Genomic DNA, 14,945 nt, shown 5'->3' with positions numbered 1-14,945 from the left:
GGGCGTCTATGGATCAGCGCCAACACCGCACTCCGTAACAAGCTCATCGCCACGCTCCATAACAAAACGGTGGGAGGACACTCTGGCTCCACGTCGACGTACCAACGGGTGCACAAGGACTTTGATTGGAGAGGCCTGAAGCGCGACGTTGACGAATTCGTGCAGCAGTGCTCAATATGCCAACAAGCCAAGCACGAGCACTCCAAACTCGCGGGGCTCCTGGCGCCCCTCCCAATTTCGGCAGCACCCTCGTAGGATCTCACGATGGATTTCATGGAAGGATTGTCGACGTTCGAGGGATTCAACACGATCATGGTGGTCGTGGATCGCTTCGCCAAGTTCGCACACTTCATCCCTCTCCGTCACCCTTTCCACGCAACACAAGTGGCGTGCGTTTTCTGGGACAACATGGTGAAGCTTCACGACATCCCCGCATCCATCTTGTCCGATCGTGACAAGGTTTTCACTAGTAACCTATGGCCCGAGCTGCTCGCCGGAGCTAGCACCAAGCTGCTATACTCGACCGCCTACCACCCGCAGACCGACGGCCAAAGTGAACAAGTCAATCAGTACATGGAGATGTACCTTCGATGTGCCGTTCACGATGGGCCGTGTCGGCAGCGTCGTTGGCTTCCCATGGCAGAATTCTGGTACAACTCTACCTTCCATTCCTTCCTCAACTATACCCCGTTCAAGGCGATCTACGACAAGAAGCCAACCTGTGCGCAATGGCGGCATGGTCGGACGAGGCGCCAGCGGGCGAGGATATGGACTGGGCGGGGCACGCCACATAGATACGAGTGTAACTCGAGCGTGCACAGAGGCATTTCAAGAAGCAGGTCGGCCGCAACCGCACGAAGCGCCAATTCCAAGTGGGCGAACAAGTGCTCCTAAAGGTGCAACCCTACGCCCAGCAGTCCGTCGTCAGTCGACCCTTCGCCAAGCTCGCGTTCAAGTTCGGCCCCCACACTGTCCCAGAGAAGATCGATCCTCGGGCATACAAGCTCGACATGCCAACAACGAGCCGCGTGCACCCCGTCTTCCACGTCTCCCAACTCAAGCCGTTCATGCCTGACTACACGCCGGTCTACGATGAGCTGTCGCATGTGCCGGATCTCTCCACAATGACGGAAGGGCCGACCCTGATCCTGGAGCGACACGTGATGAAGCGTGGAAACTGAGCGATTGTGCATGTCAAGGTGTAGTGGGGCGCAGTCTGCGACCTGGGAGGACTACGACGTACTCTTGCAACGTTACCCGACAGCCATCATCTCAGAGCAAGAAGACATCGTTGCTCAAGGAGGGGGTCAGTCTTAAGGGAGGGAGAATGTCATACCTGGCCACACTTGGGCGGTGTGACCTGGCATGCCAATAGGCAAGGCCCACCAGAGGAAAGACCGCACGTGTGTGTGCGTGGGTTATTTAGTTGACCACTTGTGCAACAAAGACATGTGTGTGTAGAACCATTTCCTCATCTAAGATTCCTCTACCATCTCACCTTCTTCTCCTCAGAGTATCCTCTCCTCTGTTCTTACCCTCACCTACCTCCGACCTCGACCCCCTTCGTCTCTAGTTTGTTACACAAGCACCTCCAGCGAGCTTGTGGATTCACCCCCTCCTCCACGTGTTGCTCCGGCTACCAGTGGCAGGGAGGAGAATCTCGGTGCCTCTGCTTTGGCTAGTAGTTTAGGTGGGGGGTTTGTAGTCCTCACAAGCGGCGTGGGTGGATGGCAATGTTTCTTCATTGAGTCGGTCTTCCAGGCTTCGATCCTCTTTGAGTTTGTCCATTTGGATGGAATCAACACAACTGTGTGGATTCCCGCAATCTCCTTTGGTCTATGTGTTAGGGGGTGATGGAGTTGGGGTTTCTTGTCTAGCATGTGCTTTGACAAGTTATGGTGTTGGGCATTCCATATCGATTCAATGGTTCAACAACGATGATTGCAGCTTCAGGGTTCTGGTCCTTAAGAACATGTGCACGAAGATTTTCCGATTGTCATTGATAAAGTCCGGCTTTGATAGATAGATTTGCGACAACGGTGCGTCGGCGCTTCATTTTGGCGGCAGTATTGATCCTTCAGTTCGGTGGTCGAAATATTCAAATATAATTTTTATTATGTTTGGGATGTTTTGTACATATGATGAACTTTTATAAAGACCTGGATATTTTTTGGGCAACGCTACACGTCCACCGACGGATTATTTCCAATGATCCGTCATCTTCACAGCCGTTTGATTTTATGTATCCAGCCGATCTCATCCATTCGATCCGCACGCGGGGTTTTGGCTTAATTCCTGAAACGATGCTCGAGTTTCTGAAACAATCGCTTTGTTGCAGTTTTTTTTCCTTCGCGCGCGCTTCGTCTGGGCACCCGGTAATTCCTGAAACAACGCTCGAGTTTCTGAAATAATCGCTTTGTTGCAGTTTTTTTTCTTCGCGCGCGCTTCGTGGGCACCGGGTAATTCTTGAAACAACGCTCGAGTTTCTGAAACAATCGCTTTGTTGCAGTTTTTCCTTCGTCTTTCTGCAACATAAGCATTGCTGGAAAATAAATTTTTGCAACAAAAGTTCATGTTGCAGGTAGGCCGTGGTGGCCGAAGCGGAGTTCTGGTGTGCACGCTCGAGCGACGGAAATTTCTGCAACAGTTACGATGTTGCAGAAAGGACTTTTGCAACAAGGACTTTGTTGTAGAAATTATAAAAAAAAGCATCGCTCGACTAAAGCAACGATGAAGGGCGGGAGGGGAGGCTGAAGCGGCGCAGGTAGGCCGTTGGTGGCCGAAGCGGAGTTCCGGTGTGCACGCTTGAGCGGCCATGGCTGCAGGCATATGAAGGCGGGAGAGGAGGAGTTAGAGAGGAATGGGACGATAGAAGAAAGGACGGCCAGCCGCGTCCTCCGATGATCACCGACCGCAGCCTGCGGTGGCGGCCTTGGAACACGACTCAGGCGAGAGGATGTGAATGAGATTGAAAAATGAATGAAAGGTAATGAATGGATGGGAAGCACGAAGACTAGATAAGGATAATGACGTATGACACGTGTTGAGCGTAGAAAAAGGTGGACGCATTGACTATAATCCACCGGTTGACATAAATCTTTTCCCATATTTTTTTCTCAAAGAATCTAGAAATGCATAATTTATTTATTCTGAAATTCATAATTGTTCGTTTTTAAGCCGCACGCAAACCTCAAAATCAAAACGCAAAACCCGAAAAATAGGCATGTACAATCAAATCAATCAAGGCCATCCAATCGACCACGGGCTCACGAAACGTGATCCCTGCCGCCCTCGAGCCACCCTTCTTCTCGACCTGCTCCGGGACTTCACCTCTTCCGGCCCAAAGCCCCAGCGCCGCCGAAACCCCTCGCCCCCCCTCCCCTTCCCTTGCACCGGAGCACACCTCGAAGCCCCTCTACTACACTGCACTGGGCGTGGAGTCGAGATCCGCCCCGCCGCGATTCCGTCGGCTGGTGAAGAAGCCCTAGCTTGTTTATACTCTTCTCTGTCTTGCCCTGGTCTTTTCCTCGCTGTGAGCAATCGAATCCAACAGATCTTTCTCCTTCTCGTGTAAGATCGATCTGAATCTGTCTACGTGTGGAGCAAGGTGCGTACCTCACAAGGTGAAAGATGGGTATCCTCGAGAGGATCAAGGAGATTGAGGCCGAGATGGCTCGGACGCAGAAGAACAAAGCAACAGGTTGTGTTGCCTTCATTGCCCCTTGAAATTAGTACCGTGGGATTATTTCTCAGCACTGCCTACTGTTTGTTCTTTTCTAGTTTGGTGAATTTACTCAACTGGACCACTTTATCTAGTGATGAAATATAAGCTGGGGGGGGGGGGGATTTTGGTGGAAGTGAAATGGACATATTGTGGCTTCGCTCTTTCTTGGATTATCAATTGCTACTTTGCTCATGTTTTTTATGTTTTTGTAGCTCTGTTAGAAAATTTAGATATCCAAGTTGTTCTCTAGCTATAATTTGTGATCACATTTGGACAGTCTGTATTCTCATTATGCATCCACTGGCAGATTTATGATAATTCTAAAATTTCCAGACAAATGGTCTATGTAATTCATGATCATTGGACCAAGCACAATCCTTTTCCGTACTTATGTATCCATCTTTATGCATTTTGGTATGAACACTTTCCATACTGTGTATACAAACAGGTGTGGATTTCGCAAAATATGCATCACCATGTAAGGGACCTTGTTGCAGAGAAAAACCTCTAATTCGCAAAATATTTCGCCAAGACTGCTAGTCAGATAACACCAGAAAATTTGGAGATCTTTTGTTTAGCAAGGAACTGTATGTATTTATGTATGCACAATACGTGCCTTTCAATCTGCAACTTCTAAGTTCTATTGATAATTAACAATGTTTTTAAGGCGGTAAGGCGAGGCGAGGCACTCTAGCACGAACTCACCTTTTACACGCTTAAAGCATAAGGCGAGGCGAGGCACTCTAGCACCGACTCACCTTGTACATGCTTAAAGCATAGGGCGAGGCGATGCATTAGACACATAAATGTATATATGGCAGCCAATTAGGACATTCAACAACTAGCATCAATATAAATGCACCACAAATCATCAAATCATCTTGTGTAGACGAGGGAATGGTGCCTCTGAACTTCAGCTTCACCCCCCTTGTATATACATCGGTCCATAGCTTTGATTTTCACGGGTGCCTTGGGACACTTATCCACATCACTGAAACCCCCAGAAAGGTGCTGCTTCAGCCTCCTCACTCCAGCATGGACAGATCGTACGCATTACCAGGCGGCAGGCGCAGGATCCATCAGAGCAGGGACACTTGGCTACTGCCGCGATACTAAGTGAGGTCCGTCAAAGATGTGGAGGAGAAGAAGCAGATGTAGATGAGAAGAAGAAGCAGAGTTGGAGGAGGAAAACTAGCACACATGTGGAGGAGAAGAAGCAGACATGTGGCTAGGCACACACAGAAACAGAGCACCGGGAGGGGATGGAAACAAGGGAGGGTGGAGAGAAGAAGAGAGAGGTGGGCAGAGGAGCCATACCTTGCTGCTGCTGGGGGAGTGCTCCGCGCCTGTGCCAGAGCCCAGAGGATGGGAAGTAGAAACCGGAGAGGAAGCTGGCTGATCTGTGCCAGAGGAAGTCGTCCTCTCAATCGTTTGGAGAAACAGGGAACTGGGAGGGGATGAGGAAGAGCAGACGAGGCGGAAGAAGTAGAAGAGGGTGTGGAAGAAGAGAGAGGATGCGAGCCGGACCTTGCTGCGCTTCTGGGAGAGGGCTACACCAGAGGAGGAGCCAAGACTGGAGGAAGAAGCTGGCGCAGATCTGGCCGTGGATGGTGGTTCTCCATTCTGCAGCTGCCCCGGAGAGGAGAGCTCTTTCTCTGCAAGCATTTGGTGTGGAATGGTTTGTTTCCCTCCCTCGCCTCCTTCTTACCTTACTTTTGCGCCACTGTCCCGCCCTTGTTCTCCTTTCCTCCAGTTTCCCGTGTGAGCTCTGTTTTCCGTCCTGAGAGCTCAGTTACCCGCTGCCTCCTCTGGCTAAGCTAAGTTCCAGACGTGTCAAAGCTCTAAGGCGGACACCTTTCAAAGCTGCCAAAGCCGAGCTCGAAGCCGTGCTGTTGTAGGACGCCCTGTCACCTAAGTGACGCCTGAAAAACAATGATAATTAATTGTCTGTCAACAAATATTTGTGGTTTATCCTTATTTTGCAACGAGCCATTGTGGTATGCCTACCTGTGATATACTAAAGGCTATATTCAGTTGGTAGGGACTGACTTAACTTTTTATTGTCGCACAGAATATCATCTTGGACAACTGAAGGCAAAAATTGCAAAGCTGAGGACACAGTTATTGGAGCCTCCAAAGGTACTTCCAGTTTATGGTGCTGCACAATTTAGATGATCGTGCATAACTATTGTTTAGTTTTTTCTTAGTCAATCCGTACTAAATTCTTTTACCCTCTTCAACTTCAAAGATTTTTAGTAATAACACCCATCTCATGTTGTTGATATAGGGTGCCAGTGCCGGAGGAGATGGTTTTGAGGTCACAAAGTTCGGGCACGGTCGTGTTGCGCTTATAGGGTTTCCCAGGTCTCTTTCTTATGCCTACAAACTGAGTACTATTTTGTGAGTTCTCAGGCGTTTAGGTTCGTAGCACTGGATTGTTAGTTCTTGTGCTCTGTTTATAATAGGAGAATGTTCTGTCTTCCAGATGTATCACATATGCTGTGCTTCCTTGTATTCTTCACCCATGTCTCTCTGTCAATCTAATTCAACCATCGGCTTGGATAAAATGGAGATGTGATATCTGAATTATCTGATGAGCCAACTCATGTGTAATATGTGTGTCTCTACCTTTTTCCCTTGGAAAAGAAATGCTATAATATATACCTACTTCCTTTTACCAAATATTAATCTCATGCCCTTTTCTACGTGGTTACTAACTTAAGCTAGAAGTTTCCTGCCTGTATTGCTATGCATACAAGGCTCAGTCTAGTTATCCGCTTAGGTATATGATGTTATTATGACTCATCACTTGTTTGATAATTCATATTGCAGTGTTGGAAAGTCAACACTTTTAACTATGCTGACCGGGACACATTCTGAAGCTGCATCGTATGAGTTCACAACCCTCACTTGCATTCCTGGTATTATCCATTACAATGACACCAAAATCCAGCTTCTTGATCTTCCCGGTATCATTGAAGGAGCCTCTGAAGGAAAGGGGCGTGGTAGGCAGGTAAATACTGTTGGTTTAATTAGAAGAATAAATCAGTTGGTGATATTACTTTGATGTTACATCGCTGTTGCTGTTTTCAGGTTATCGCCGTCGCCAAGTCATCAGATCTCGTGCTTATGGTTCTTGACGCCTCAAAAGTAAGCAGTTTAGCTTTGCCTCAAGTTACAAGCTTTACTTCATTGCTTGGACATCCCTGTCTGCTCTATTTTCAGAAGATATGACTTTTTTTAAAACATAATCAATACTTCATGATTAGAGAGAAGGGGGCCTTGTAAGGCAATGAAAACATGTCCTGGTTCTTTTGGGTAGTGTGCTTCCTACTTTACCGACCTAATAGGCTATTCCGGTTCCCATAACTTGTATCTAGTTCACAAGAGAAGCCGGAATGTCACCTTTTCATGGTAGAATGCTTTCAAGTATGAACCTTCTCATTTAATCCCTTCAACACCATGTTAGAACTTAGAAAGTTATGTTATTCATGGGGAAAGTTATAGGATGCAAAAGTCAGATGATCAGAACGAAAAGTTGGAGATAAAATAAATAAAGCATTTTATAAAAGGGATGGCTAGGAAAGTAAGATAAAAATGAGTGCGTCTTAAGAAAAATTACACTGGAGCTCTCTGCACTCTTGTCGCTTTCTTAGTTTGCTCACTTAACTTTTCTCTGTTCCTCACATGGCTCCTTTTCACCGTTAGACTAACGGAAATGGCCATGTGAGAAACAAAGACAACCGACAAGTAGGAAGATCTTATGAAGTAAACAAGTTGTGGGGAGCAAGTGAGAAGGTGGCGATAATTTAGAAAGTTCTAATGCAATTTCCATTATGATAATGTTGAAGAGATGCTATTGTATTGTTAGCAGAGGAGCTGGCTGGTTAATATCAATACCCCTTTTCACCTAAAGTTGTATGGTAATTGGGATACATATTCTGAAATCTGCTGAGATATTGCTAAATTCTTGAAGAAATAAATGTATGCCATCTTTATTCTTTAAGTTAATGGTATGGCTACTTGAAACTTCTCAAGATCTTAATGGAGATGAAGGGTTGTGCTGTGTATGTTATTTAAAAAAATGATATAAAATAGGAAGAACTATTTACGTGCAATTTCCCCCTTCTTATACATGATGATTGCACATAACCAGGCATTACCTGAGTTCTGCTCCCTCCATCCCAAAATATAAGATTATTTTTGACATCTTATATTTTGGGATGGAGGGAGTAATTGCTTATTGGATTCATGTTCTATTTTGTTTCTCAGAGTGAAGGGCATCGCCAAATATTAACTAGAGAACTGGAAGCTGTTGGCCTCCGTCTGAACAAAAGGCCTCCTCAGGTATACATGTGTTTAGTCACTTAGTGTGAACTGCGTACTAGGCCAAACCCAAATGGACATAAGACAATTATATAGAAAATATACTGTATGAAACATTGAAATTGTTGTCCTCAAGTCAATGTCCACATACATCTGACTATCTGCCTGGGTGTGTAATTGAGCCAATCTAAAACTGAACCAGCTCTTTGTGTGTGTGTGTGTGTGCTGGAAAAGTATTGCCAAGTACAATGTTCAAAGAAGGCTGTCTGGCCAACACATAGTACATGACAGTGTGTGTGTATTATTATTAATTATGTACATCAGTCATAATAAATTTAGTTGGACTGTGGAGATGAAGGGAGAATGGGCTAAAAAAACAGTTAGCATAGTTGGAGAGTTATTGATGTTCTAAATCACCTTTTTGTGAACAACCGAACATCCAACAGACTTGATGAAGTTTGTGGGACTTTTGGGGTTTCTAACAGACAAGTGCTAACCTGTATTATGTGACTCATCCAACCAGCTCTATGAGTTAGTTGTACTACATGTCTTATGGCGTTGTCCTAAATGAGGCCTAAGGGCGTTGCTGGTTTCTATTACTTGCATTCTGTTGATTACGAAGAACTTGATATATGCACTTGCTATTTATACATCTTTTTCTTGGTTGATGAAGCACTTTTTGCGTGTGTATGAATAGATATACTTCAAGAGGAAGAAGACTGGCGGGATTTCTTTCAACAGCACAGCACCTTTAACTCATATTGATGAGAAGCTCTGCTATCAGATACTGCATGAGTACAAAATTCATAATGCAGAGGTGCATGCTGGTGTTTGTTAGTGGTGTTATGTGTGTGCCTTTTCAATTTTAACTAATTTTTTAAATTTACTTGTAGGTATTATTCCGTGAGGATTCTACTGTGGATGATCTGATTGATGTCATTGAAGGAAATCGGAAGTACATCAAGTGTGTTTATGTATATAATAAGATCGATGTTGTCGGTATTGATGATGTGGATAATCTTGCTCGGCAACCAAATTCACTTGTTATCAGCTGCAATTTGCAGGTATGTTTGATCCTTGATGTGCTTTCACTCCTTGAATATTTGGGGCATCAATAGTTCTAGAACTGGCGGTTGCTACATACTGTAGATGCTACAGTAAGTTGTTTGTGTTAAAATAACTGAAACTAGTCCTTGTTTGCAGTTGAACTTGGACAGGCTGTTAGCAAGAATGTGGGAGGAAATGGGTCTGGTGAGAGTGTATACAAAGCCGCAGGGTCAGCAGCCTGATTTCGGAGATCCAGTGGTTCTTTCTACTGTATGCTTGCTCTCTCTCTGTCTCTCTCTTTCTATTAGCAAGAATGTGGAGGAGATTGGTGTTGTAATACTTTTTTTGATGGTTGTGGTATTGTTGTGTTGGCATGAATGAATCAGGATAGGGGTGGTTGCACAGTTGAAGATTTTTGCAATCACATCCATAGGAGCTTACTCAAGGATGTGAAATATGTGCTTGTGTGGGGAACGAGTGCTCGGCACTATCCACAGCATTGTGGTCTTGGCCATGGTCTTGAAGATGAGGATGTGGTCCAGATAGTAAAGAAGAAGGTCGGTTATTCTTTCTTTCTTTCTTTCTTTCTGTCTTTCTTTGTTATAGCTCATCACATCGCATCACATCCTTGAGAAGATGCTAACCCTCGTTGTGGATCTGCAACAACTTTGATTGGTTCAGGAAAAAGAGGAGGGCGGACGAGGCCGTTTCAAGTCACACACCAATGCACCTGACCGCATCTCCGACAGGGTCAAGAAAGCTCCTCTCAAGACATGATCCCGTCGCCCCGGCGATCGCTGTGGGCTGGATTTGTTCCGGATGGACCTACGGATCTGATGATGTGCCGGATGCTACATTGCACAGCCCCATTTTGTGCCACAAGGGCCACCATATTTGAGTACTCACCTAGCCATCAAGTCTGGCATGGCATCCATCTCTGCACAATCATATGAGAAATGTTGCTTTTATCCAGATAGTGTATGTGCTCTCGTGCCGTATAAGATGAGTCAGGCTTGTGTTGCATACGAGTGTTTTTGGCAGGAAACTTTGCAACCGAGTTAGCTACAGATGTTACCTGTTGTTATCGTACTGTGTTTGGAACGCATTAATTAATTACTGAGTTTTGCTACAAATCTAATGTCGGATTTTCAAGCATGGCAAATTTGACGTCTGACAATTGAATTTATATTGTTGCTCGCGACAACGTAATGTGTCATCTTGCATGTCAGAATTGCCATTGTTAAAAATCATTTCCGTTCACTAATGGTTTCTACAGCTGATTAGCTTACTGAGATGCTTTTTTCCGCACAAAATGGAGAAGGAAAAAACCCGGTGAAGTGCTCACACAGCACGCGTGTCAAGAGCCTATTGGCGCGGCCAGCGCTTTCGACGTCATCATGAAGGAACTAATTTAGTCTACTCACGCCACCCGTTATGGGCCAGCGGGTCCAAATCTCCGACCCGTAAACCGACCGACCGCTCGCTCACCCCCCTTCTCTTGCCGGCGATGACGCCGCCGCCGGCGGTCCCACCGGGGCGGAAGTCTCCAGCTGCGGTCCTCTTCCTCTGCTTGGTCACTACCTCATTACTCATGTTCATACTCCTTGCCTCCTACACCCCCCGCCTTGAGCCCCACGGCCGCAGCCCCCACCGCCGCCTCAAGCTCCACCCCAAGAACTCCGCTGCCGTCGCTTCTTCCTACGGGGCCGGCGCCGTCCACGAATCCGGAGGAAACCGCCACGCGGCGCCCTTCGACCCGGCCATCGCCGAGCTGGAGCGGCGGCTGGAGGACAAGGAGTGGGAGCGCGAGCACTACCGCATCCTCCATGGCGACGCCGAGAAGGGCGACCACATGAAGGAGTGGGAGGACTTCCTCAAGGAGGAAGAGGACTTCATCAACGACGACGATCGCTTCAACATCTCCGATCGCATCCGCGCGCTTTTCCCCAAGATCGACCTCAGCCCCGAGGACGGCTTCGTCTCCCTCGATGAGCTCATCAGGTGGAACCTCGATCAGGCCAGGGCCGACCAGCTCCATCGCTCCGCCAGGGAGATGGAGCTCTACGACAAGAATGGCAACGGAATCGTCTCCTTCACTGCTTTCCAGACGCTGCGCCAACAGTCCCATGGTATAACTCTTCCCCGCATTTTCTTTCTTCTTTGCACATGAACTCAGGGAGCCAGTAAATAAATAAATCATCATGGAATAAGATGACGCGGAATGAACTTACTAGCTAATGATTTGCAGGGGATGGAAACTCACTCGGCTTCCCGTGGTGGAAAGAGGAGCACTTCAATGCTTCGGACGTCAACGGGGATGGTTTCCTCAATAAAACTGAGTTTCACGAGTATGCATTCATTTCAGTGTACAAAAGACTCTGGTTCTTGATTGCATATTAATACTTTCTGTATTGCTCGACTGCAGCTTTCTTAATCCAAGTGATTCGGAGAATCCTAAAATTATCAACTTGCTCTGCAGACAAGAATTAAGGTAAATTCTTCCTTTTCCGCAATCCTGTTTTCCTGGTATGCAGGCTTGCATTTAAACTTGAACCTACTGAGTACTCCCTCCGTCCCATATTAAGTGTCGTTCAAACGGATGTAGCATCCGTTTGAGCGACACTTAATATGGGACATCCGTTTGAGCGACACTTAATATGGGACGGAGAGAGGTTAAAACAGCAACAATTACAATGCTAATCTTCATACATAGTTTATAATCGTTCATTGGATGGTCTAACAGTTCAATATGAAGGGGTTATTTGCGTCACAGTCACTGATAGTTTAACAGTGGCCTCCCCAAAATTTTCAACCATTGGTCATGTCTCATGAATATCCTGATATCTTGTGTGTGGTTGTCTGTCAGCCTTACCTGATGCACGTTTTGTCACACAATTAAGTCATTTGTGAGATAATTGGAAATAGATATCCCTACCGCCTGCCTCTTTAGATGCCAGAACAAAAATCTCTCTTTTTAAATTAAGTGCAAAAGAAGCTACATTGTAGTCCTATAAGCATACACCATCTATCATCTCTGCGAAGAAGTTAAAACCACATTAAGTTTGAGCAGTTGTAAGTACATCCCAGGGCGTTGTGTTTTGCACTTTTGCTAGGTCAAAAGACTAAAGAACCTATTAAATGCGCATTCATATTTTCCTTTTTGTCTGGAGTGCTGTGAATTTTGTACCACAAAATGGTTTTTTGGAGGTGAATATTCCTTCCATTATTCCATTATCTATCTAGGAGTACGTTATAAGAGAGCACTCACAGTTCCTTGAGTTGCCCATATGCCATGTCCAGGCAGAGAGATAAAGATGGTGATGGAAAGTTAAACTTCGAAGAATACTTTCATGGGCTACATGACCATATACATGGTTATGATGACGAGAATGCAGCTATTTCTCATATTGGGAACATGACAATCGCAAAGGAGCGGTTTTCCAAGCTTGACAAAGATAATGACGGGTACATCATTGGAGCTTTGCTTTAGCATTTCCAGTGATGAAATTTCTCATATGACTTCTTTTTTATGCTTTTGAACTTTTCTTGTGTAGATTCATTTCAGGGCATGAACTAGAACCTGTTCTTGATAAGCTCCATCTGTCAGAACGCTATTATGCCAGACAACAAGCCACACATGCTATTTCAGAGGTTTGATCCGCATCCCCCCTATAGTTTTTTACTTAATTTTCTCTTGTTAATTGATACCTTAGAATAGTGCCAGGTACTGTTTATTATATACTCCCTCCGTCCCAAAATAAGCGTCTCAACTTTGTACTAGCTCTAGTACAAAGTTATGCTAAGCTTGAGACACTTAATTTTGGGATGGATGGAGTATATGTTGCGTAAGATAATCGTTGAAGAATTCAAGGTACTGAAGTTCTTCGAAATGTCATATGTGCATGCTGCTGTTTTGTCTTTGTGTGCATAACAAAAATGACGCTGAAGGGACTGAAGTTCTTCGAAATGCTAATTTGTTAGTTTAGGATTTATACTTACATGGTGAAGCAGATAGTTGTTCTCTCATATTTTATTTGTTGCCAGTGTCCTAGCGGTTTTGGACCAGGGGTGGTCATCAATCTCATTTGGCTACTAACTGACTGCAGCTATTTGAATTTACTTTTATACTCCCTACGTCCCAAAATAAATGTCTCAAGCTCAGTACAAAGTTAAGACAGTTATTTTGGGACGGAGGGAGTACTTGATATATAGTCAAGCAAAAGGACAATTGTACTTCAGCAGCCTCCTTTTATGAGCAAACATGTGTGGGGTCTCTTTTCTCCTCGATTTGATTTTCTTTTTCCAAAAAAATGTAGGCAGACAAAGATCATGATGGAAGGCTAACACTGGAAGAGATGATCGAGAACCCCTATGCATTTTATGGTAGTGTTTACTTTAGCGATGACGAGGACTACTTCCATGAAGAGTTCCGCTAAGGCATCTGCAGGTAACTGCACCCATTTGTTTCCTAGCCGTGCGGTTCACCTGCCTATCACTGCTTTCCTGTGCACCGCAACTAAAGTTATCTTTTCTTTTCACAGACCGTAGGTATCCTAACCACGAAAAGTGACGAACAATCTAGCAGGAAAGATTCCGAATGCATCAGTACTAATCAAAATGTTGTGTGAATTTGTATCTGGGCAGCGCACAGCTTAGAGTTAGCATGGCTGCTTTGATTCTCTAAATTGTCTAGTGAAATGAAATGCCATCTTCCTGGTGACAGGAGTCCAGTTCACATGCCAGGTTAGTTTAGATTAGCTGACACCGTCTCAGATTTGTAAAACGCACGGAACTTGGTGGTGAAGAATGAGAAAATTGACATTTGGCAGTGATGAGCAGGCGCAAGTTCGATAATACACACTGCTGTTTCGTTCTGTGAAATGAATCCGATCAGCTGTTTGTTCTTCTGTCTCCCCAGTTGAGTAGGGATCCGTCTTGCCTATCTATGTTCAAAGAAAAAGTATGATGCTTCTTGTTGTGTCTATTAATGAAAAACAAATACGCTCTTAATAGTTAATATGGTATAGGATAGGTGAATGATGTTTGGGCACTTCCTGAGACGGTCATGAATTGTTTCCCTGCTATGCTCTATGGCTATGTATAAGGTGCTGTGCTGTTACATATTTCAAACTCCATTCATAGGCGCTGCTGTACTTTTGTAAGTGAAATTTTATTTCGACTAGCAAACATGCCCGTCGATTGTATCTGGAAAAAATAAATCACACACCTATCCGTGTCATTGATTTTCCTCTTTCCCACCCTTGCTGACGATGGCCGCATTGTTCACCTAATAATAACGCGTTTGAATGTGGTGAATCCTAAACGAATGTCTATAACTTTTTAAACTAATCACGTTGAGCTGGAGGTTAGTGATGGTATCAAAAACTGTTAGCCTTGATAGGACAGAGCGTGCGATCAGGGGTTCTGAGATGTGCGAAAACCTTACTCCTGCTTTGCTTTGATTGATTTTGAGGAAAACATTATGTGGGTGGGTTGGGGGGTGGGGGGATATAGTATGAATGTATTGTTGCTACCAAGATAATGATTATATATCACATGATCTCAAACTACCCAAGCCTCACCTTGTAACAAAAGATCTAGGGTTACATGTTTCCTAATAAACCATGAGATACCAGAAGAATGGAGATGGAGTATATTAGTATCAATCTTCAAGAACAAGGGGATGTTCATAATTGTACTAATCTATACCTAATAATAAAGCGGCTATTGCTTCCGTCGGAAAACCCACCGCGACTTTAATTTTTGTTATTCAACCCGCGCTCCATCATTTATCTGCAACGCAAAAGGAAAAAACGATTCGCTGCAAAAATTATACCCGTACGTGTCA

General features: G+C 45.0%; 2 protein-coding genes across 4 annotated transcripts; both read left to right on the top strand.

Annotated features, from left to right (window-relative positions):
- The first annotated feature begins 3,319 nt into the window (after positions 1-3,319).
- Positions 3,320-10,230, top strand: LOC123443744 (developmentally-regulated G-protein 2). 3 transcript variants are annotated; one of them, XM_045120263.1, is made up of 12 exons: positions 3,320-3,491; positions 3,576-3,700; positions 5,796-5,863; positions 6,012-6,088; positions 6,557-6,737; positions 6,818-6,874; positions 7,997-8,071; positions 8,748-8,867; positions 8,944-9,114; positions 9,254-9,367; positions 9,484-9,654; positions 9,779-10,230. In XM_045120263.1, exons 2-12 carry the CDS (start codon positions 3,631-3,633, stop codon positions 9,872-9,874), a joined length of 1,200 nt encoding a protein of 399 aa, XP_044976198.1. In that variant the 5' UTR covers positions 3,320-3,491; positions 3,576-3,630; the 3' UTR covers positions 9,875-10,230. The 3 variants fall into 3 exon arrangements, with proteins under 3 accessions (XP_044976198.1, XP_044976199.1, XP_044976197.1); XM_045120264.1 differs by having other exon boundaries at positions 3,320-3,532; positions 3,608-3,700; XM_045120262.1 differs by having other exon boundaries at positions 3,321-3,473.
- A 298-nt stretch (positions 10,231-10,528) lies between these two features.
- On the top strand, positions 10,529-13,929 carry LOC123443745 (calumenin-like). The gene is made up of 7 exons (XM_045120265.1): positions 10,529-11,226; positions 11,346-11,445; positions 11,523-11,588; positions 12,398-12,562; positions 12,652-12,748; positions 13,414-13,544; positions 13,639-13,929. The coding sequence occupies exons 1-6, from the start codon at positions 10,605-10,607 to the stop codon at positions 13,531-13,533; spliced, it is 1,170 nt and encodes a 389-aa protein (XP_044976200.1). The 5' UTR covers positions 10,529-10,604; the 3' UTR covers positions 13,534-13,544; positions 13,639-13,929.
- Positions 13,930-14,945: the final 1,016 nt, after the last annotated feature.

The sequence above is a fragment of the Hordeum vulgare genome, chromosome 3H, assembly GCF_904849725.1.
Source record: "Hordeum vulgare subsp. vulgare chromosome 3H, MorexV3_pseudomolecules_assembly, whole genome shotgun sequence".
Lineage (NCBI taxonomy): Eukaryota > Viridiplantae > Streptophyta > Magnoliopsida > Poales > Poaceae > Hordeum > Hordeum vulgare.
The sequence above is the reverse complement of the archived record's forward strand: the minus strand, read 5'-3'. Positions and strand labels throughout refer to the sequence as shown.